Source organism: Pelodiscus sinensis, chromosome 4, assembly GCF_049634645.1.
Source record: "Pelodiscus sinensis isolate JC-2024 chromosome 4, ASM4963464v1, whole genome shotgun sequence".
NCBI lineage: Eukaryota > Metazoa > Chordata > Testudines > Trionychidae > Pelodiscus > Pelodiscus sinensis.
Genome location: NC_134714.1, coordinates 119,125,217 through 119,147,427, shown reverse-complemented (window position 1 = coordinate 119,147,427; position 22,211 = coordinate 119,125,217). Strand labels below are relative to the sequence as shown.

Below are 22,211 nucleotides of genomic sequence, written 5' to 3'. Positions count from 1 at the left end.
GGTTGGCTAAAAGTAATTACAGAAAGACCAATATATAGTCTTTCCCATGTACTGTGGGGTCCCCCTTCTAGTGATAATCTCTCTATTATAACTGATCTTGGGGTTGAACTATTACAGATTTAAGTAGATATAAACCCTCACCTGAAACAGGTAATTAATCGACAATTAATTTGGAATAAATTGCCAAGGGAGGTGGTGGAATCTCCCTCTCTGGAGATATTTAAGAACAGGTTAGATAGACATCTGTCAGGGATGGTGTAGACGGAGCTTGATCCTGCCTTGAGGGCGGGGGGCTGGACTCGATGACCTCTCGAGGTTCCTTCCAGTCCTATTATTCTATGATTCTATGATTCTATGAATTACAGATAATTGTCGGACAATTAAAGGAGATATTCCAGAAGACTGGAAAAGGGCAAATATAGTGCCCATTTATAAAAAGGGAAATAAGAATAACCCAGAAAACTACAGACCAGTTAGTTTAACTTCTGTGCCAGGGAAGATAATGGAGCAGGTAATTAAGGAAATCATCTGTAAACACTTGGAAGGTAGCAAGGTGATAGGGAACAGCCAGCATGGATTTGTAAAGAACAAGTCATGTCAAACCAATCTGATAGCTTTCTTTGATAGGATAACGAGTCTTGTGGATAAGGGAGAAGCGGTGGATGTGGTATACCTAGACTTTAGTAAGGCGTTTGATACGGTCTCGCATGATATTCTTTCCAATAAACTAAGCAAATACAACTTAGATGGGGATACAATAAGGTGGGTGCATAACTGGCTGGATAACCGTACTCAGAGAGTAGTTATTAATGGTTCACAATTCTGCTGGAAAGGTATAACAAGTGGGGTTCTGCAGGGGTCTGTTTTGGGACCGGCTCTATTTAATATCTTCATCGACAATTCAGATATTGGCATAGAAAGTACGCTTATTAAGTTTGCAGATGATACCAAGCTGGGAGAGGTTGCGACTAATCTGAAGGATAGGGTCATAATTCAAAATGATCTGGACAAATTGGAGAAATGGCCTGAGGTAAACAGGATGAAGTTTAATAAAGACAAATGCAAAGTGCTCCACTTAGGAAGGAACAATCAGTTTCACACATACAGAATGGGAAGCGACTGTCTAGGAAGGAGTACAGCAGAAAGGGATCTAGGGGTTATAGAGGACCACAAGCTGAATGAGTCAGCAGTGTGATGCTGTTGCAAAAAAAGCAAACATGATTCTGGGATGCATTAACAGGTATGTTGTGAGCAAGACATGAGAAGTCATTCTTCCACTCTACTCTGCGCTAGTTAGGCCTCAGTTGGAGTATTGTGTCCAGTTCTGGGCACCGCATTTCAAGAAGAATGTGGAGAAATTGGAGAGGGTCCAGAGAACAACAACAAGAATGATTAAAGGTCTAGAGAATATGACCTATGAAGGAAGGCTGAAAGAACTGGGTTTGTTTACTTTAGAAAAGAGAAGTTGGAGGGTGGACATGATAGCAGTTTTCAGGTATCTAAAAGGGTGTCACAAGGAGGAAGGAGAAAACTTGTTCATCTTGGCCTCTGAGGATAGATCAAGAAACAATGGGCTTAAACTGCAGCAAGGGAGGTTTAGGTTGGACATTAGGAAAAAGTTCCTAACTGTCAGAATAGTCAAACACTAGAATAAATTGCCCAGGGAGCTTGTGGAATCTCCATCTCTAGAGATATTTAAGAGTAGGTTAGTTAAATGTCTATCAGGGATGGTCTAGACAGTATTTGGTCCTGCCATGAGGGCAAGGGGCTGGACTCGATGACCTCTGGAGGTCCCTTCCAGTCCTAGTATTCTATGATTCTATGACAAGGCTACATTCTCTTTGCTGTTTCACATATAGTCAATAAAAACATTATCCCTTTCTTATTGGCATTGTAATAACGCTTATAGGCTCCAAAGTGGGCAAAGTTCCTCACAGTCCTGGCATGAGAAACCTGAGGAGGAGTTCTTTCACATCACAACTAAAAATGGTAGTGGCACAGGTGGCCAACTGAACTTCAGTAAATTCATTTGGTGGTGGAGTCTGAAATGGAGTAGGAACACTGACAGAAAATCTTGCCTATGAAGACTGAGGCAAAAGTTACCTAAATACATCCCTTTAATTTGATTGCAAAACAATGTTACCTTGGTAAAGAAGGTACTTTGCACTTTCAAGAAGTACACAGGCTATCTCAATACACAACCAAAAGCACAGACTTCGGTGTTTCAGTGAGAAAATACCCAATTGTGCTTTTTGTCAGCAAAATGTCAAAATCTGGGGTTTACACATGTTGGAGTTTCCCTCAGAAAACTTTTTGAAGGGCCTTATCAGATGAAGGAGTATTTAATTGTGTCTCTATAAAAAAAAATCAAGTATGCTAATTACATTTGAATTACAAAGAACATTTCCCCCTTTAAATATACTCTGCTGATTTTGAACTATTAAAAAAGCCCTATAAAAAGAGGTAGAACATCTGAACTAATCTCTGAAATCTGAAATTACACGTGGCCTCTGCAGACACCTAGATTGAATGGTGCAATGTCAGTGACAGATCACTGAAGATCACTGCAGCCTACTTCATTTATTTTAATTACCCCTAATTAATACTAGGGAAAAAATCAAAGTCGTGCCATTATGGTGAAAAGCTGAGGCTTCGTTGCCAAGATGAGGTGGAGAATAAAGCTTGAGGGCTTTTTTGCTTTATTTGAACTGTCATACCAAATACAATTTTACTCTGTAGTTTCCTTGCAGTAGCTGGGGATGTAGAGGGGGCAACTATGTGTTATTTGAGAATACCCAGTGCACAGTTATACCAGTGACCAAAAATACATTCCATGAAAAATAATCTCAATATTAAACAGAAAAAAATGTATGCAGGTATGCAGTGTAAGCAAACTAAAGATATTTTAGCTCTATTCCATTGTATAGAAACCTATAACATCCCTTCTTCTCAGATGTCATTTTTCCTGTCTTCTAAGCTGTTAGGGTTGCCAGGTGTCCAGTTTTCAACTGGACAGTCTAGTATTTTAGCTTTCTCTTCAGGAAACAAATTGAGAAAATATAAATGAGAAAATATAAATGTACGGTATTTTCTAAATAAGATGTAATGTAGATTATGATGTAATGTTAAGTGTGTCTGGTATTTTTGTTGAAACCATCTGGCAACCTTATAAGCTGTAGCAAGAAGAGACACTGAAACATAAAGCCACATGATGTGAGGCCTGAGGCGTAGGAAAAAGTAGTGAAGGCTTTGCTAAGTTGAGTTGTGAGCAAGAGGCAGGCCCTGCTAACAAATCTGGCAAGAACAAGGCTGATATTGCAGAAATATACCCAAGAGGTAAGAGGCAGGAGTCATGTAAACACATTTCAGGTTAGTAACAGAACACCCTGATACCAGCACACTCCACACAGATAACAGGAACCATGTATACTGAACCATGTTCAGGATAGGGTCAGGATAACAGTATAATGTACAAGGATATTTTGACTGAACCAGCATGTACAGGGTGGCACCCAAATAAGTCTGAGGATGGAAGCCTGATACGTCAGAAGTGATGTGTAACTTTTGTTTGTCTCTGTGTAAAAAGACATATCTCAGAGAAGCTGTCCTTGGGGGCAGTGGAAAGTCCAGCTACTGACTGGGCTGAGTCCATTCCAACTGGTGTACCTGCAACCATTGAGCAAAGAGACAAGGACTATGCTTTGTTGACTATAAACCTGGCCTGGCACCTTCACACCTTATCTGATTTGTATTCAGTGGGGATTCTCTGCTGTTCTGGCTACCTGCACAGAGCCAAAATAGCAAACAGAGAGAGCACATGCATGCAGCCAAATAGTTATCAGCATTTGAGAGAGCAAGATACTCGTCAAGACACCATATCGGTGACTTCTGACAAAATAAGCTATAGCATTTATGTGGACATGTAGGCTTAGATACAGGAAAGTATAAATGCACGAGCTTAACTGTAGGCACATACATAGTCCCAGTGACTTCAGTAGGACTAATCAAAAGCTTAGATGGAGTAAGGCCCTGTTGGATCTAGCCTTAGTGATCATTGCTCTATCTTGCCACTTTTAGAAAAGTAAAATCAAACTCCATTTATCTGTGAACATTCACCGCTTCTGTCAGATTTCAGATTGGGGTCAGCAACCTAAGGCTCACTAGAACGCCAGACACGGCTCTTCTGGAGCCCTAACTCAGCCCTACCACCTCCCATCACAGCAGGGAGCCAGCGCTGGTGCTACAGACTTACAGCCCCACCTCCATCCACACACACACAAAATTAGAATGCCAGCACCGGCTTCCTGCAGGGGGGAGGGGTGGAGGGAGAAAGCCCAAAGCCTCCCTGCTGGATCTGGCATGTGGGGAATAAGTGGAGCGAAAAATGTCTCCATGCGTTGCCCTTTTCTTCCCTCAGTGTATGGGAAACAAGCAGAACCAAAAATGCCTCCAAGTACACTGCCATTTTCCTTCCCCCAGGACACACCTCCTTGAGGCTTCCTTCCAGTGAATGGGAGCAGCGTGACGCCAAGTTACATGGTGCCTGCGATGCACCCATCATTTTTGGCCTCATCCCAGAGCCTAGGCGGGGGGCCACAAAATCTACTACCCCTGGAACCCAAGAAAAGTAAATTTGGCCTGAGGCCTTGAGCCTCAGTCCTCCCTGCTCCTCCCCCCATGATGGAACTGGAGCACTAGAGGAGTAAGGTGTTTCAGTTGGGAGCCACATTAGTGAGGGTTGGGGTTTTTTGGAGGGTTTTGGAGGTTTTTTCTTCTCACTTGTGTGGTCCCTGACTGATTTTTCTGTGGCTCAGTGACTCCTGACCCAAAAAAGGTTTTCCACTCCTGCCATAAATAAAGACAATGTTGCAACTAGGGCTGTCAAGCAATTAAAAAAAATAATCATGATTAATCACGCAATTAATCACGTGCATTGCCCCTTTGAAACGCCGTCGCAGCATTTCAAAGGGGCAGTGCGTTAGGAGCCAGGGATCATCTAGCGTGCCCAGCTGATCCCCAGCTGCACGTTGCGCTGCCCCTTTGATGCACCGAATTGGCAGTTGAAAGGAGCAGTGTAACACGGAACCGGGGATCAGCACTCCAGTTGATTCCTGGCTCCTGTTGTGCTGCCTCTTTGAAGCTCCGGACCCGCGCTTCAAAGGGGCAGCGTAACACGGAGCCGGGGATCAGCTGGGCATTCCGCCTTTGAAGCGTCAGACTGCGCTTCAAAGGGGCAGCGCTGCACGGAGCCCAGGGTCAGCTAGGGACTCCAGATGATCCCAGGCTCCTAATGTGCTGCCCCTTTGAAGCACCACTTTGGCACTTCAAAGGGGCAGCGCAGCACTAACACCTGTGATTAACACGGTAAAAAAATTAACATATTAATCCTTCTCTGCATTAATCGCAGGCATTAACCAACCTCAATTGACAGGTCTAGTTGAAACCATTTGTGTTGGACATAATATTTTACTTTATTTAAAAATGAAGCCTGGCCAACAAGCTCCAATTTAGGCCCAGCCCCCATCTGGCCTCAGCTTCATAACACTCCTATATCCACCTCCACACCAACCCTGAGCCCACCTGAACCCCCTGGCCTGAGCCCCTCATATTTCCACATCCCCAGAATCTTGGACCCCCACATACCCAGTATCCTTCCATAACACTCCTGTACCCCCCACACCCTAACCTTGTGCCCTGAGGCCATCATACAGCCAAATCCCCTGCCCTCAGCCCCTCATACAACCTAAGCCAGACTCCTGCACCCCCACATTCCTAGCTCCCTGCCATAAGATTGACAGAAGACAGGCTGAATACGTGCATGAAGCTGGATTTGACCAGTTATGATGTACTCTTCAAAGAACTGTGTGAAAAGATGCAGCAGCAGAAGTCCCATTAAATAATCTGTGAGTACAGTGTTTCATTTATGCTATTATTAATCATTATGTCAATTATCAATAATAATAAGGTGTATATTTTCAGTCATGCAAATGGGCATTATACTGCTTTTTGTTGACCACTTGTTCTGAATTTTGATGTAGTTTGGCTCTTTGGTTTGAAAAGGTTGCAAAGCCCTGCTGTAGATCATGCTAGAAAAATTGCAGAGAGTTAAAGTGTAGTTACGGTAAGTCGAAGAAAGGAGTAGACCTTACCAAGAATATGCACCCTGACAGGCATGCTACAGAACTGGAATCCAAGCCATTAACTGGGGGTTTTGCATCCAGGTTATTGAAAACCCTTCTAGAAACAACAAAGTTAAATAGTAATTGAACCACTGATATCTTTAACACTACTGTCACATACCACTGGTGTCTGCTCTGCACATAAGCACTCAACATGAATTACTCTCAATATTCTGTCACAAGTTTCTGCTCCAAGACATCGCTGCTCCAATATATTTCTGAATTGTTAACACACACTTGAAAGAGCTGCGATATTTTGTGCTATCCCCAAGACTGGTGTCGGAATTTTCAGGACTTCGCACTAAAACAGACTCTTCAGTATGCATTTGTGGTTTTTTGCCTGTCTTCCACCACAATGTAGTTAGCCACCTGGGCTGTGTCTACATTGGCATCCCTTTCCGGAAAAGGGATGCTAATGAGACACTTCGGAATTGCAAATCCGCAGGGGATTTAAATATCCCCCATGGCATTTGCATTTACATGGCTGCCGCTTTTTTCCGGCTCGGGGTTTTTGCCGGAGAAAAGCGCCAGTGTAGACGCGATTCTCCGGAAAATAAGCCCTTTTCCGGAAGATTCCTTATTCCTACTTGAAAGTATCCCCCGCGGATTTGCAATTCCGAAGTGTCTCATTAGCATCCCTTTTCCGGAAAGGGATGCCAATGTAGACACAGCCCTAAAGTTATTGAATTGTCAAAAATCTTGAAACAGACCAGAAAGTGAAATTGGCTTAAACACCCTCCAAAATGATACATGTTAATTTGAAAATTCAGATTGATTTTAGATCAAATCTCTAATTTCCTCCCCTTGCTTCATCTACCATCCACAGACTTTGCCAATTCAGCTATCCTGGCATAGCTATACCAGCAAAGCTCGCTAATACACATATGGGCTGTGTCTAGACTGGCCAGTTTTTCCGGAAAATCAGCCGCTTTTCCGGAAAAACTTGCCAGCTGTCTACACTGGCCGCTTGAATTTCCGCAAAAGCACTGACTTCCTACTGTAAGAAATCAGTGCTTTTTGCGGAAATACTATGCTGCTCCCGTTCAGGCAAAAGTCCCTTTCGCGCAAAACTTTTGCGCAAAAGGACAGTGTAGACAGCTGAGATTTGTTTTCCGCAAAAAAGCCCCGATCGCGAAAATGGTGATCGGGGCTTTTTTGCGGAAAAGTGCGTCTAGATTGGCCATGGACGCTTTTCTGCAAAAAGTGCTTTTGCGGAAAAGCATCCGTGCCAATCTAGACGCTCTTTTCCGAAAATGCTTTTAACGGAAAACTTTTCCATTAAAAGCATTTCCAGAAAATCATGCCAGTCTAGATGTAGCCATGGAGTTTATGTCTACAGGGAGAATTTTCTACCAGCATTGTTCTACCTCCCCAAACAATATTAGTACAACACTCTTCTGGTGGTGGCATAGCTGCATCTACACTGGGGCTTTTGCTAGAATAGCTATGTCACATGGGGCACTGTTTTTTTCATATCCCTGATTGACACAGCTATGCCAACAACATTTTGCTGTGCACATCCAGCCACAATTAAGTTTAAAAGTACAGGCAAACAGTGAAAGATGGATTGGAGCAGCAGCCGCCGACAATGAGAAAGAGTGAACTGTTTGTGTATATGCAGAAAGTATCTTTATTACAGAAAATCCATAACTGACTAATTCATTCCAACGGTGGATTAATGAATTATCTTAGTGCTGATCACAATCTGGGTCAATCTTAGGAGGTGTCTCATGATAGATGGAATTCAGTGCTGACTTCTGGGCTGCCTTTTTTGCTCTCATTTATTACTGCCCAAGTTCGGATATTGATCTGTTATACCAGCCAGCCCCACTGCCAGATTATTGCTGAGACTGTATATCCCTTGTCTGATTTCAGAAAATAGCACTATTTCAGCTAAGAGAAGGAAAATAAACCCTAAAAGATACAGATAACACTACATGCTCTTTTTTATTTTGAATAGCATGTAGTTCTACCATTACATCCTAAACAAGTGTGAAAATTCAATTCACTGAATAGATTAATGTTAAACTTCAAAAAATTCATTTTAGAAAATCAATTTTTTAAAACTAGAATGAGATGCCTTCTTTTAAGCCCTGAAGAAAATACTGTCTGTTAAAAAAGCACCCAGTATTCACCAAACAGCATCTCTTCTTTGAGGAAATACATATGATCTCATTAATGTCAGTTTACTAGTAAAGAAAACAGGCAATTACAGTCTCCTGATATTCAGTCATGTTCTGGTCTACTGTACCCTATGATAAACAAGTGCTGCATTACAATACTCATATCCAAATCATATACGTCATTAGCTTATTTTTATAACAGAACATTTTCCCCTATCATCAAACATACTAATAAACAGCAGGCCTTATTTACTGAATTAGAATCAATGGGGAAATTGATTAAAAAGTGACATTTACCAAAACATGGGAAATGCTAGTTTTAGGGGTGAGATGGAAAAAGGAGACAGCAGCTGAGAATCTGCTCTGCCCAGCTCAGTGTATATCCCACTTTGGGTACATCTAGACTGCAGTGCTATTTTGGGATCTCGGAGGTATCCCGAAATAGCTACCCCGCGTCCAAGGAACAAGTCCACTGTTTTGAAATAATTTTTTAAATAACAGACACGCTATTTCGCCATCCCTGTAAACCTCATTCCACGAGGAATAAGGGCTGTCTCAAAATAGCACTTTATTTCGAAATTTGGCGCAGTGTAGACGTGCCCAATTTCTAAATGGCCTATTTCGAAATAAATTTGAACTAGGATATGCAATTTGCATAACACAAATTGCGTGTTTTATTTCAATTTTAGAGTGCAGCGTAGACATACCCTTTGTGATTTTGACCAGTGTTCCCTCTAAGCTGTGCGGCAACACAGCTTCACAGATGATTTATCAGCCTCACTCAGTCAGAGGCTCAGGGCTCTGTGCAGGGAGCTAACTGACTGGGCGGGGCTGATAAATCACCTGTGTAACTGTGCTGCTGTGCAACTTAGAGGGAACCCCCTCTAGCTATGGCTGGGCCAAGAAGGTTGACAAGCAGTGCTGCCTTGACTAACAAAGGAAAGTTTTAGCTCAAGCAGCAGAGGAATTTGTTTTTAGGACCAGAGATCCCAGGTCATTCCCTGCTGTAGAGAACCCACCCAGGGGCATGGTGTAACAAGCGCATTTGACCAGTACTACGCCTTCCTCAAAGGCTAATACTATTGGATGCTAGGCACTTCCTGGAGGCATTTAGCATACCCATCTCCAATTGATTTCAACTGGGGGCTGAAGTAAGGCACCATGGCCTGAATGGACCCTTCAAATGTATCTTTCCAGAGCCACACATGAGGGGTGGGGAGAAGGCAACAGGAACCAATCAATTAACTACACTGGTACCAGGAGAGCAGCAAAGTTAAGCTTCCTGCCACTCCCCTTGAGTCTACCCAACTCTGCCACCAACAGATCTCAGCCAGGACTTCCTACAGCCCCAACCTCCAAAATCCAGCAGCATCCACTAGGTTATACACGCACTCCCCAGCATCAGCCCCCACACACCTCCTTTAGATTCTCTACCTCTTTTCCCCCATCATGGCACACAGAGCGCCACGTTATCAAATACCCTTTAGCAGCAAAAATCCAGTACATCCATTAACCAACTCCATCCTGTACTAGCAAATAATTTTGTTTATTGCCATGACACCAAACAATTCTGTGTCACCACAAAGAACTGAAGAATGCATTTAATAAGGATTGTACAATTGAAATCAAAGCAAGAAACAACAGGTGTTTTGGGAACAGTGCACGGATAAAAGTTGAAATCCGCTTGTTTTGAAGCTCTTATTAATTACAATACTAAAAAACTTCCGTGGCTGAATGTTTCAAACATAGACAGTTAATTTCACAACAAGTTAAAACAATGGCTATTTATAAATTATAACATTTCACCTCATAATACATAGATAATAGCTCAAAAACCACCACCTATCCTAGAGTAAATGACAGACAGATGTACCATAGAAATCTTGCATAACAGAACATCACAGTGGGAAAGAACCTGTATTCGATACCTGCCTTGTAATACAGCCCCTTACTGCTGCATTATTTAAGCAGTTGTTACAATGCCTATTGTTTCTGATCCTTTAATGCATAACACTGGAACTGTGTTCTAGTCATACCAGTGAGCTTATGTTTGACCCAACAATCTACAGTTTAGGAAGCAGAAGTTCAATATTCTATCATTAGGCAGGGGAATTCAATAGTTAGGGACAATGTTCAGCAGTTAGAGAGAGGTATGAGGCTAGCAACAAATTTGTAATATTAATATCTCCTTTCCTAATTACACAAAGCTGAATTAAAGATAAGCAAAACAAGAAGTCCTTAGGACAGAATATACTTGCTGCCAAGGGAGGGAGGATGAGGAGAATAAGGAAGGAGTGGTAGCCCTAAGTGACAAGATGGGTTAAGTGTCTTATTTTAGTTGAGTTACTGCCTTTGAAAAACTTCATGATATATTGACTTGGAAGGGTAAGGGCCTCCTTAGCATAAGTTCCGTGCTCTGTTCTGCAAGAGAAAATAAGATCTCTTAAGAGTCTGCCTAAGCCCCCTTAAATCAGCCCTAATAAAAATGCAGCAGCTCAGCCATCACATAACCATCCCGCTCACCAGTTCATGGAAGCTTTGATTTTAATCAGCCTTGCTGACAGGAAATTCAGAGGAAACCTCTTCTAAAATTTTACTTTTTATTACCTGCTATTTACAGGATGGCACTAGAAAATTTATTTGTCTTTATATAGCTTGGGAGACATTTTATTTTTGTCTTAGAGTCTTGACATTGTATTATGCTATTCATTTTCTTACACTTCAACAAGCAATTTATGTCAATCTACTCAAATGTGTACAAATGACCATAAAAGCCCTATTTTGATTCCTTCTTTGAAGTGAAGCACACGCATTATCTCATGGCAGGGCAATTATTCATTTCTCTATTTTAAATATTCTACATATGGAATAAAAGCCATCTTTGGGACAGAATACATTCAGTAATTGTGTTGACATTAAGTTTTTTCTACATTTTTTACCTGTCTCTAAATAAAAAACAATGAATAGTCTAGCAGCATCTTAGAGAATAACAAAACATGTAGATGGTACCATGAGATTTCATGGATACAACCCACTTCTTCAGATTTAGAGTGCTTCTTCCTGTCTCAGGTGCAAGAAGCTGCACCTGAATTCCCCTTCCATGGTCCCTTCAGGGTATTCTAGGCTCCTGAGCCACCACATCTCTTGGATACAGACCCATGTCCCTCCCACTGCTGATAAGGTTTTTCTAGGCTGCACAGTTCCCTGTCTACAATGTCATATGTCAACCAACCTGGACTGTCTAAATCGTCTAGTCTTTGCTTTCTCTTAGAAGGCTATACACAGTGTAATTGCCAGTGGCTAGAAGTTACTCCACAGGTCTTTCTAAGCAAGCACATTTATTCTAAAGGTAAAAACAGTACAGAGAAAACATATTAAAAACAACAGAAAAAGTTACACGTGTGAATAAGATTACCAGAGACCTTTCCCAACTCCAGCAAGAATGAGGTAGGAGACACTCCTTCAACCACACCAAGGCTACATCCCTGGAAAAGGGATGTTAAATATCCCCCGCGGCATTTGCATTAACATGGCTGCCGCTTTTTTCCGGCTTGGGGAAAAGCCGGAGAAAAGCGCCAGTCTAGAGGTTATTCTCCGGAAAATAAAGCCTTTTCCGGAGGATTTCTTATTCCTACTTTCAAGTAACTTTCAAGCTGCTTTGGCGACATGACAGTGTAGACGCAAAGGATAGTGTAGATGCAATAACGCCTTCTGTCAACAGAACTCTGTCGACAAAAGGCGTTATTCCTCATAGAATGAGGTTTACAGCTGTCGACAAAACTGCTGAGTTCTGTTGACGTCATGTTGACAAAACTCAGCAGCAGTGTAGACGCAGGTATAGTTTTGTTGACAAAAGTCCACTTTTGTCTACAAAACCCTGTAGTCTAGACACACCCTTAGTGACCTAAGGGAAACAATAAAAGGTAAGGGATATTTCAGATTTTTCATCATTCACAATGTATTAATGTAGTCACACCACATCTACTCTTCTCAAGTACAGATGAAGTACAGTCAGATTGAGATGTCAACAGATGACATGCTGGAACAAATGAGTAATTAGATCAGCAAGTCACCAAGACCAGATGGTTAAGTTTTGACAGGATTTTAATATAGAGGCACATTTTAATGACAATCTTTGCAGTTCAGAACTTCATGCTTGAGGACTGTAGTGCAGAAATAGCGTACCTCTAAAAACCAGACCTACTGGGGCATTACAGATCCAGAAGCCTTACTTCAGAAAGTAGGCAAAAATTGTGGCTAACAATAGCAAAATATATATGTACTGAGCTGCACTGAGACGTGAACAAATACTTATTGCAAAATATAAGCAGCACTAATGGCATTTTTAGCATTACCCCCAATGACAGATAGTATTGTGCTGTAAGAGAAAAAAATGTTTTCATTTCACTTAATTATAATAAAATATATAAACACATTACTTTTTTATGATGGGCATAAAGGGAAAGGGATATTACACAGACACTGTATGTCTATTCAGTCACATTATGATTGAGTACTTATACATTCAGATTACATTCTGCAATATAAGCCATTGACTAGATATTTTATGCAAATAGAATTGCTACAGAAAATTATTTTGTGATCTTCCTGATTAGAAAACATTCAAGTGCTTAAAGTCTGCCTACGCTCACAACCTCACTTCATCCACTGCTCTCTATAATGTCATCAAACATTCCTGAACACAGATTCATTGCCTCCTCAAAACACAACTCTGGAAAAAATTAGCTTAAACCTTAGACCTATTTTTATTAAATAAAGCAAAGGCACCCATCACAAAGCTTCATACATGAATAGAAGCAGTTGTTTAAAACTGAAAGCCTACTGAGTTAAAATTTGTTTAGGTTGCTGTTTCTAGTTAATTTTGCTAACTAAAATGTGGCAATGCTCTACAAGGCAGAAGGACCATTTCCCCTGAGTAATAACTACTTTTTGGCATAGTGTCTGAGCTCTTGGACCCGGTCTGATATGAGCTGCCTGTCCGCCTGGCTCCTAATACGCTTTAAATCCTGAGTTGAAGCAGGGGTAGGTCCTGGATCCGGCACAAGCCAGAACTGAGCTGGGCTGCTGCCCAGCCTGCTAAAAATTACTGCCAAGGGGGGGGGGGGGAAGAAATATGTGTAGTCTATAGCATTAACCGATAAGCTTTTGCTTATCGGTTAATCAACTGTACTATTACATCCCTAATGAAGACCAAGACAGAAAATCAGACCCTCAACTCAGACATATTTGCTCAGCCAGCCTGTATTTCACAGCTTAATGGACAAGAAATTACAATTATCCTGGGTGCATTAGTTTACTAACACGTCTGACCTACAGCTGAAAATGAGAATTGTACTTTATGCTTCAGGTTCTTATACTTATACACAAAACTGCTGAACAAAGTTAATTTACCTGCCAGAAATCATTAGTATTTTGTTCCTTCTCTGGCTCAGCCAGCTATGTCCATACTGCATTTTGGAAAGAAGACAAATGGCTAATTAGGTGTTGGTTTCACCCAAAATTAGAACTGCCATTTTCTTAGATAAACCAAACTGGAGTTCCACAGGCTGCCAACGTAAAGTTGCCTTTATTTCTCTTTAGCTGTTTACCGGCTTTATTCCCAATGTAACTTCCTGTAGTTTTTTCCTTGAGACATCAATTACAAAACAACTGTTTTGTGGCCAACACACTGAAGTGAGTTTAATAGATAATTTAAGAAGCTGAGAAACGCAGATCATGGGTCAAAAATTATGCAAAATGGAAACCAATAATTCAGAACATTTCAACAGAATTCCTGGTTTCCAAAAAAACACAAGCCAGCCCATTGTGTACAGTGTCCCTAATCTATTCTCTATAGCTGATGAGAGAATTTCTTCACACTACAATTTCATTTAAAGCTTTGATCATCTTTGCCACTGCCATTATGGTTACACGTCAGTATTTCTAAACACTGATTATTAAAACTGTGAAAGACATCACATTTAAATAAAAGTTCACTGTGTGTGGACATTTTACCTGTTACCAAGGATAGGCTCTCCAGAAGCACCCAGTGCTGAATAGTCCATGCCATAGAAATTCAGACCCAGAAGAATTTTACTCCTCCATTTGGATTCAGGGTCAAGAACCTGAACGCAAGCCCGTACCCAGGGAAGAGGGGAGTTTGGGCCAGGCCTGTTGGGTCAGCAATGAAATAAACAGGATGTCAGAAAGAGCAAAGGCTTATTTTCAGATAAGAGCAGCTTTGTATTCTTGAATGAATTATAACTTGATTAGCAAACTGTGGCTCGTGCAAATTAGAAAGACTAACTGGACAGTTGCTTGTAGTTACGCATAACCTACTTTTCAAATGACATTGTGATCCCTTTCTAACATAAAAAAGGCAACAAAACATCTCACATAAATCAGAAGAGAAGGCTTCTATGGTTCCACCCAGCATTTCTTCTGCTTCAGGGGGCCTGGGATAATGCCCACAAAAGAATTTAAAATACACATTTTCATGATGTGTTTTGTATACCATTCTGATATTTACTGTTGCACTGCAACATAGCGTATGGGACCTGATCCAGTTCATTGCACAAGGAGTCAATGATTGGTGAGCAGAATTCAATCCACTGTTGCTTAAGATTCCTACCTTGTAGTAATGAATGCAGAATTATGTGGATGGGCAATGGCATCATAATTAAAAGCCATGCTGTAAAATGAACAGTTAAACTATGCAGCTGTCATCACATGCATCAAGCACTCAGTCGCCAAACATAAGGAACGACATATTCCAGTCTTGTGAATATCACTGGCTTTCATGGTCTTCTGACCGACTACCTCAAAGTGTCTTGGATAGCTGTACAATGAAAACTAAAATCTAAATAGTAAGCTTATTATTCAGAAAATACTTTGCTAAAATTATGAGTTCATTTTAAAGGTAATAGTATAGCATTGAAATGGGCATAGCATCATATGTTTAAACTAGTCTTGGCACAATTGGATTTTCTGTTTAATAATTTCAACAAATATTTGTGTTTATTTTAAGCATTTTTTTCTATTTTTATCAATTTAAATTTCACAACTTCAGGAAATTATAGGGAGTCTGAGAATTATTTAAAGACGGTATATGTAGATATTCAAAACGTAAACACTTTATAACCATTAAAACTCTAAATTCCAACACCATGTGTCAAAACATGTAAATTAAATAGCCTTAAATCAAACTCTGATAAGTTTTCAAGGAGCATTTTTCATACTTTGTCTAGCTGTAAATTTTGATCATTAATGGAAGTATTTTTCATTTGTTTATGTTTATACAGTAAAATTGATGCCTATCTACATTTACCAATTAACACCCCCCACCGCAATCCTTCCAAGCCTAGATAAGATCTATCAAAGGAAGTTCAGAATAAAAGATTAAAACCAGTTGAAAAAATACTATCTAAAGCTAATGTATTATTATAGAATCCCATTTCTTTTAATAATGGAAATGGCGTGTGTCATTACAGACTCTAAAAGAAGTGATTCCTTGTGCAAAAAGAGCAGCTGAACTGCAGTAACTGCAGATTTAAGCAACTTTATGCACTAGTTAAAGAACTGACCCATGTCTCCATAACACTGCTTAAAACTAAAGCTGCTGTTCCAGCTAAATTCCACCTCAAATTGAAATGATCTCTTGTAGCTGTTTGACTTTGATACCTAGCTCAAGATCAAACAAATGTAATACACTTTGGGCATGTCTACACTGCAATGCTGTTTCGAGATACCAGAGGTATCCTTTTGAATGCATTCACTATTGCAAAATATAGCAGACATGCTAGACATGCTATTTCGCCATCCCCGTAAATCTCATTGTACGAGGCATAAGAGATGTCTCGAAATAGTGTTTTATTTCACAATCTGATGCTGTGTAGATGCTCCAAATTTCGAAATAGCTTCAAAATAAGCTACTCAATTTGCGTAGCGCAAATTGTGTATCTTATTTCGAGTTTCAGGTGCTGTGTAGACACACCCTTGGGCAAAAGTTTTTAAGGCTTTCTTGAGTCAGCTTTGTAGATTTATCAGTGGCTAGATTCTCTATTTTGAAAGTGTCTATACAGATAAGTATATAGAGATGATAATGCAACATTAGACATTTTAAGCAAACATTCTTGGCAATATTGTATTCCACTGCCAGCTACAAGTAAATGGCAGTTGGACAGAGATCCTAAGCAAAACTTTCAGGGTTACTTTGACAAGCTCCTGTTTTGTCACTCTTTCATCTCATTGTGTAGGCTTAAGAAACCTGTGACACAGTTGGCTAGAACTGGAACATGTTTCAGCAAAGAGAATTTAAAAGAAATACACTCAAATCTCTGTTCTCATTTAGCATTTTTTTTTATTGTTGAGAATAGGCAATGAAAATGGAAAAGATGGGATGATGTAGAGGTGAGGAAGATACAGAAACCCTTTGCAGAAAATAAAGGCAAACTTCTTTTAAACATTTGGCTGGAAAAACAAGCACCAAACACAAACCTTTCTAGAGGTTATCAAAATGCTAATATACTAAATATGACAAAGCCCCCTAAGGAGTACTAAAGATTAGAACCAGTGAATGGTATTCTCCCTAACAGCAGGGAGAATTCTGCTGTAATGGCAGGGACAATTTATTAATTCACCTCAATATTGACCTTGGGAAACCAATTTTCAGTTTTGTAGTGTAAATTCTGCGGGAGCTTCAGAAGCATATTTTCACCAGGAACTTGAGTTTGAAGTCAACCTCAGCCATTAGGAATGAAGGTGTTTAGCATAGCGTTTTAAAGCAGTATCTACTCTATAACCAAATTAGGCAAGCACAAGCATAAGTGGTGCTCAATACTATTCTCCCACAGAATGAAAATACACTTGTACATCCATCCCATCATAAGTTTTGAAACTGCACCAAATAGAGTCTGAAAGTAAAAAGCATCTTACATAGAAGAAACAAATGTCCGTTACCAGCAAACAAATTCTAGTCCCTTTAAGAGATCTGGACATTCAATTTCTACTCAAGTTAATGACAATAAAGCATCTTAATTGTAGATAGCTTTAAAGGCTTTGCCTTCATCCATAATCCTTATTTGCTAACTCCAAAACCTTATTTGTTAAAACAAACTATCCACTCTTCCTGTGATCAGCCAAAGCTGTTGTTTTCACAGCTACATAAATGACCATAAGTTTCTGGTTAGCTGTGCTCAGCCATGTATCCTTACCGTTGCGGTGTTGAATAGTCATATGTCATGAGACTGAAGCTGTCGATGACAGGGGCCAATTGATCAAATTCTTTCTTTGTGAACATTCCCAGCTGGTTGGTCCTTCCAACAAACAAAAAGACAAAGTATTACATACCCTGAGTTACTCTCTCTCCTAGATTAGAAGAATGGAATTTAGTTTAAGTTTTATCACATAGCACAAAACTTTCATTTTGGGATTGCAGTAAAACACCTTAGTGAAGTTCTTAAAATGAATTCTTAAGACAAGATATTCAGAACTACTACACTGCCTATGGGAAAATATCAAAGAATTGGCCACAGTGATAATATATTTTTAAAGATAAATTTGCAATATAAGTACAACAACAGAATAGACAATAGAAAATAGACAGTAGAAAAACTATGTTCTAATCAAATATCTTCATGTAATATTGGACTGAATGAATATACTAATTAAGCTGTTCCTACAAAAAACATGAAAGAAATAACTTCTTGAGAAAAGGCCCTTCCCTCATATTCACGTCATATGAAATGGCAAAAGTAGTCTATGCTCCACTAAGATAACAATTTTTTCAACAAGTTAAACCCATTGGCTACGTCTACACTGGCCCCTTTTCCGGAAGGGGCATGTTAATTTCAGCTATCGTAGTAGGGAAATCCGCGGGGGATTTAAATATCCCCCGCGGCATTTAAATAAAAATAAAAATGTCCGCCGCTTTTTTCCGGCTTTTAGAAAAGCCGGTAAAGAGCGTCTACACTGGCCCCGATCCTTTTCCGGAGGCTCTTATTCCTACTTCAATCCCCCGCGGATTTCCCTACGACGACTGGTGAAATTTACATGCCCCTTCCGGAAAAGGGGCAAGTGTAGACGTAGCCTAGGGGTTTGGAACGGGTCCCATATGAGGAGAGGCTAAAGCGACTGTGACTTTTCAGTTTAGAAAAGGAGACTGAGGGGGGATATGATAGAGGTCTATAAAATCGTGTGGTGTGGAAAGGGCCGATAAAGAAAAGTTATTTATTAGTTCCCATAATAGAAGAACTAGAGGACACCAAATGAAATTAATGGGTAGCAGGTTTAAAACTAATAAAAGGAAGTTCTTCTTCACACAGCGTGTTGTCAACCTGTGGAACTCCTTGCCAGAGGAGGCTGTGAAGGCTAGGACTATAATAGAGTTTAAAGAGAAGCTGGATAAATTCATGGAGGTTAGGTCCATAAAAGGCTATTAGCCAGGGGATAAAATGGTGTCCTTGGCCTCTGTTTGTAAGAGGCTGGAGAGGGATGGCAGGAGACAAATCGCTTGATCATTGTCTTCAGTCCACCCTCTCTGGGGCACCTGGTGTTGGCCACTGTCGGTAGACAGGATACTGGGCTAGATGGACCTTTGGTCTGACCCAGTACGGCCGTTCTTATGTTCTTATGTTCTTATTTAACATAACAAAGTTATATACTTTCAAATATGTGCAGTACTATTCTGTGTGTCACCCACAGACAAAATGTAGTGAATGTAATTCCCATGAAAGGAACTGAAGGGAAAATATTTCAGCAATTCACAATTTTTCTTCACCAATACCTTAATAGGAACACAATTTTAAGTGTAAAATTCTACTACTACTCCTTATCTAGAAATGCTGTAAATAAAACTAACTCCTGCTCCATCATACTGGAAAAAAGTTAATGGAGCAGAAATTAAGAAGTGATGTAGAATAATCATTCTCCATGTGCTCATTGACATACATGGACTGAATATAAATGATATTTGCAAGTCAGGTCAATTAACTGGATAAAACATATATTAGGATAAGATTATTTACTTCCAGTAGAGAAAAATGTGCTGGTAACGTTTTGTTTTGATGTATGTTACTGCAGCCTCATGTTACAAGAACCCATAATTTAGTTGCCATTTTAAGGAGAGCCTACTCTTCTTCCTTCCAAAGCTTCAAGCACAAATTAAAAAGACCATCTCCTTTCCTGGGACCAATGTGTGAGCTCAGTCTTCTCAATTGTGATCTGCCTGCAAATTTAAAACACAAACTTTCTACAAGAACAAATCAAATAGTGCCTTTGTTACAATGTCATGCTAACCTGAGCACTTTTAGTCAAAAGCATTTCCCCTTCTAAGCCCCAGCAAAATGCATTTTATTTAAATTAATTCTGATTACTTGTGGGGAGAAAGCATACAGAGTAATTATAGCAGGCATTATATTTGTATGCTATGTTGTATTGCTTTGTGGATTAAGCAGTGTAATACTTTAATGAAACTCAGAAAAGCAACTTGCCCACCCACTCACCCTTTTTCAAATGAAATGCCAAGGCAAAACGGCAGGCAAAACACTGTCATCTTCTCATACACAAAGGCTTAAAACGTAATAGTTACAAATAAGTGTAACTTTCTGCATGCTAAGAGTGGTGCTCTGTTGCCCTCTAGCAGTTGCTAGACAAACTAAAAATTGATAACCTTGCTCCGGCCTTGGTTAAGAACTATATCTTCTAACTCATGTAGTAGCAGCTCATGCATGTAGCTCCAGAGGTCCCAGGTTTGATCTCCACTGCCAACACTCCTGTGCAAGCTGGGGGCTGCATATGGCCCCTTTGCCTTAGATTCCCCACCCCTGCCTTAAGCCCATGCTGAATAGAAAGGTGAAAAACTCTCAGGGTCTCTGCCAATCTGACCCAGGGAAAAAATTCCTCCCCAACCCCAAATATAGCGATCAATAAGACCTTATGCATGAGGACAATATCCAATAACCAGACAGACACCAGGAAAAAATTCTCTGTTAACTCACAGTCCTCCCCACCTGACACCCCATCACCAGCCATTGGTGATATTTGCAACTAGCAGTTGCTATGTGACAATGCAGGCAGTCTTATCATACCATCATTTCCATAAACTTACTGAGCTTATGGAAGCCAGTTACATTTTTTGCCCAATTCCCCATTGGAAGGTTGTTCCAGAACTTCACTCCTCTTGATATTTATAAAGCTTTGCCTAATGTCAAGCCTAAACTTGCTAATGGCCAGTTTACCACCATTTGTTTTTGTCTTCACATTAGCACTTAACGAATAACTCCTCCCCCTCCCTGTTATTTATCCCTCTGATGTATGTATAGAGATCAATCATCTCTCCACATCAGCCTTTTTTTTTTTTTTGGTTGGGCTACACAAGCCATGTTCTTTGTGCTGGCAATGTTCCTTTCAGCTGAGGAGCTCAAATCACTTCAAAGTTTAAATTAATCCTACACTCCACTTCATGACAGATATTTGCCCCAGAATACAGCTGAGGAAACTGATATAGCGAGCCAAGAAACTTGCTTAACAATATATAGCAAGTCTGAGAGAATCATAGGACTTGCAATCCTAGGTTTTAGCCAAAAGCCCATCTTTCACCTAGACTTTGATTATTAAATGTGTATTAAAGTCAATGCAGTTGCAATGACCCCATCACCTTTAATCAGTTAAAAAAAAATTAAAATAATGGAGATTGCCTATCTCCTAGAAATGGAAGGGACCCTTGAAAGGTCAGGAGTCCAGTCCCCTGCCTTCACAGCAGGACCAAGTACCATCCCTGACAAATTTTTGCCCCAAATGGTCTCTGCAAGGATTGAACTCACAACCGTGGGTTTTAGCAGGCCAAGGCTCAAACCACTGAGCTATCCCTCCCCAATAATATGTATACCGTAGTAGTACATAGTAATACATAATATGCATATCGGAAGCAGTGCATCATTAAATTTTCAGTTGACAGAAGGTGATTTGATCTATTCACAGAGGTGCATCTATTCACGAGAGACTTGAGCTGTGCAAGTACACCTAATATAAAAATCAGAATACTTCATAGAACAAGATCTCAAGAAGTTTTTGTGTGGAATTAACTTTGCCTTCTGAACTGCTGCATTTGCAATAGCTCTGAGCTTTATTCAGCATGATTAAAAGGGCAACTGTGCAACTTGGGGCCAAAGTAAATATGCTTTTTTTTAAAGTGTGAAATAAAATCTAGGCATTCGGATTTAAAAACACCATCCTATCCAGATTTAATATGAATGCACATGCAGTGCCAAAGACATTCTGAGTGGAAGTTCATTGCAGAAAATTTTCCTTTGATATTTAGCCTATCTTTGTTTCTTAGTCATGTCATCCTAGTCTTCATTATATCACTTTATTTTAAGCTAAGTAGTTCCTTTAACTTGCTATGGTTCACACATTTCTATATACATCCCCTCTTGCTCATTGCTCACATAAGCTATAGATACAGGCTAAAACATCTCTTTCCTTTAAATCCCTTTGTCATTCTTCTTGTTCCTAGAAACTCCCTCCAATTTGTCATTATTTTTCTGATAAGTCCAGAACTAAATACAACAGTCCATGTGTGATCACATCACAACCCTCCAGAAATAAATCAGATATTTCTTATATCAATACATATTGTCCAGAACTGCACAGCCCATTTTTGCTATTCTGCTGTCCATTTTATGAAACTGACTCTGAAATGCAGTAAAATCTTTGGCATTACTGATTTCCATGTTTCTGTCGCATTAAATAGCTTATTTTCAGCCTTTTCTGATGTTATCAAATAATCATTTATTGTCATCTGCAAATTAACATGCTCCTTCCACTGTAGACAGATCTGATCTTTAACAGCTCACTTAAACAACTTTTCCATTACTCCAACTCCTACTTCTACCAACTTGTTATTCTGCCA

General features: G+C 40.0%; 1 protein-coding gene across 4 annotated transcripts in view; it reads right to left on the bottom strand.

The window, feature by feature from the left end:
* CHID1 (chitinase domain containing 1) overlaps positions 1-22,211 on the bottom strand; it is a 308,728-nt gene that overhangs the window by 189,059 nt on the left and 97,458 nt on the right. For all 4 annotated transcript variants that reach the window (XM_075928227.1, XM_075928228.1, XM_075928226.1 and 1 more), the window contains exons 9-10: positions 17,515-17,616; positions 14,318-14,473 (exon numbers count right to left, since the gene is read on the bottom strand). In XM_075928227.1, coding sequence (XP_075784342.1) covers positions 14,318-14,473; positions 17,515-17,616 — 258 coding nt within the window. The remainder of the gene's footprint in view (positions 1-14,317; positions 14,474-17,514; positions 17,617-22,211) is intronic.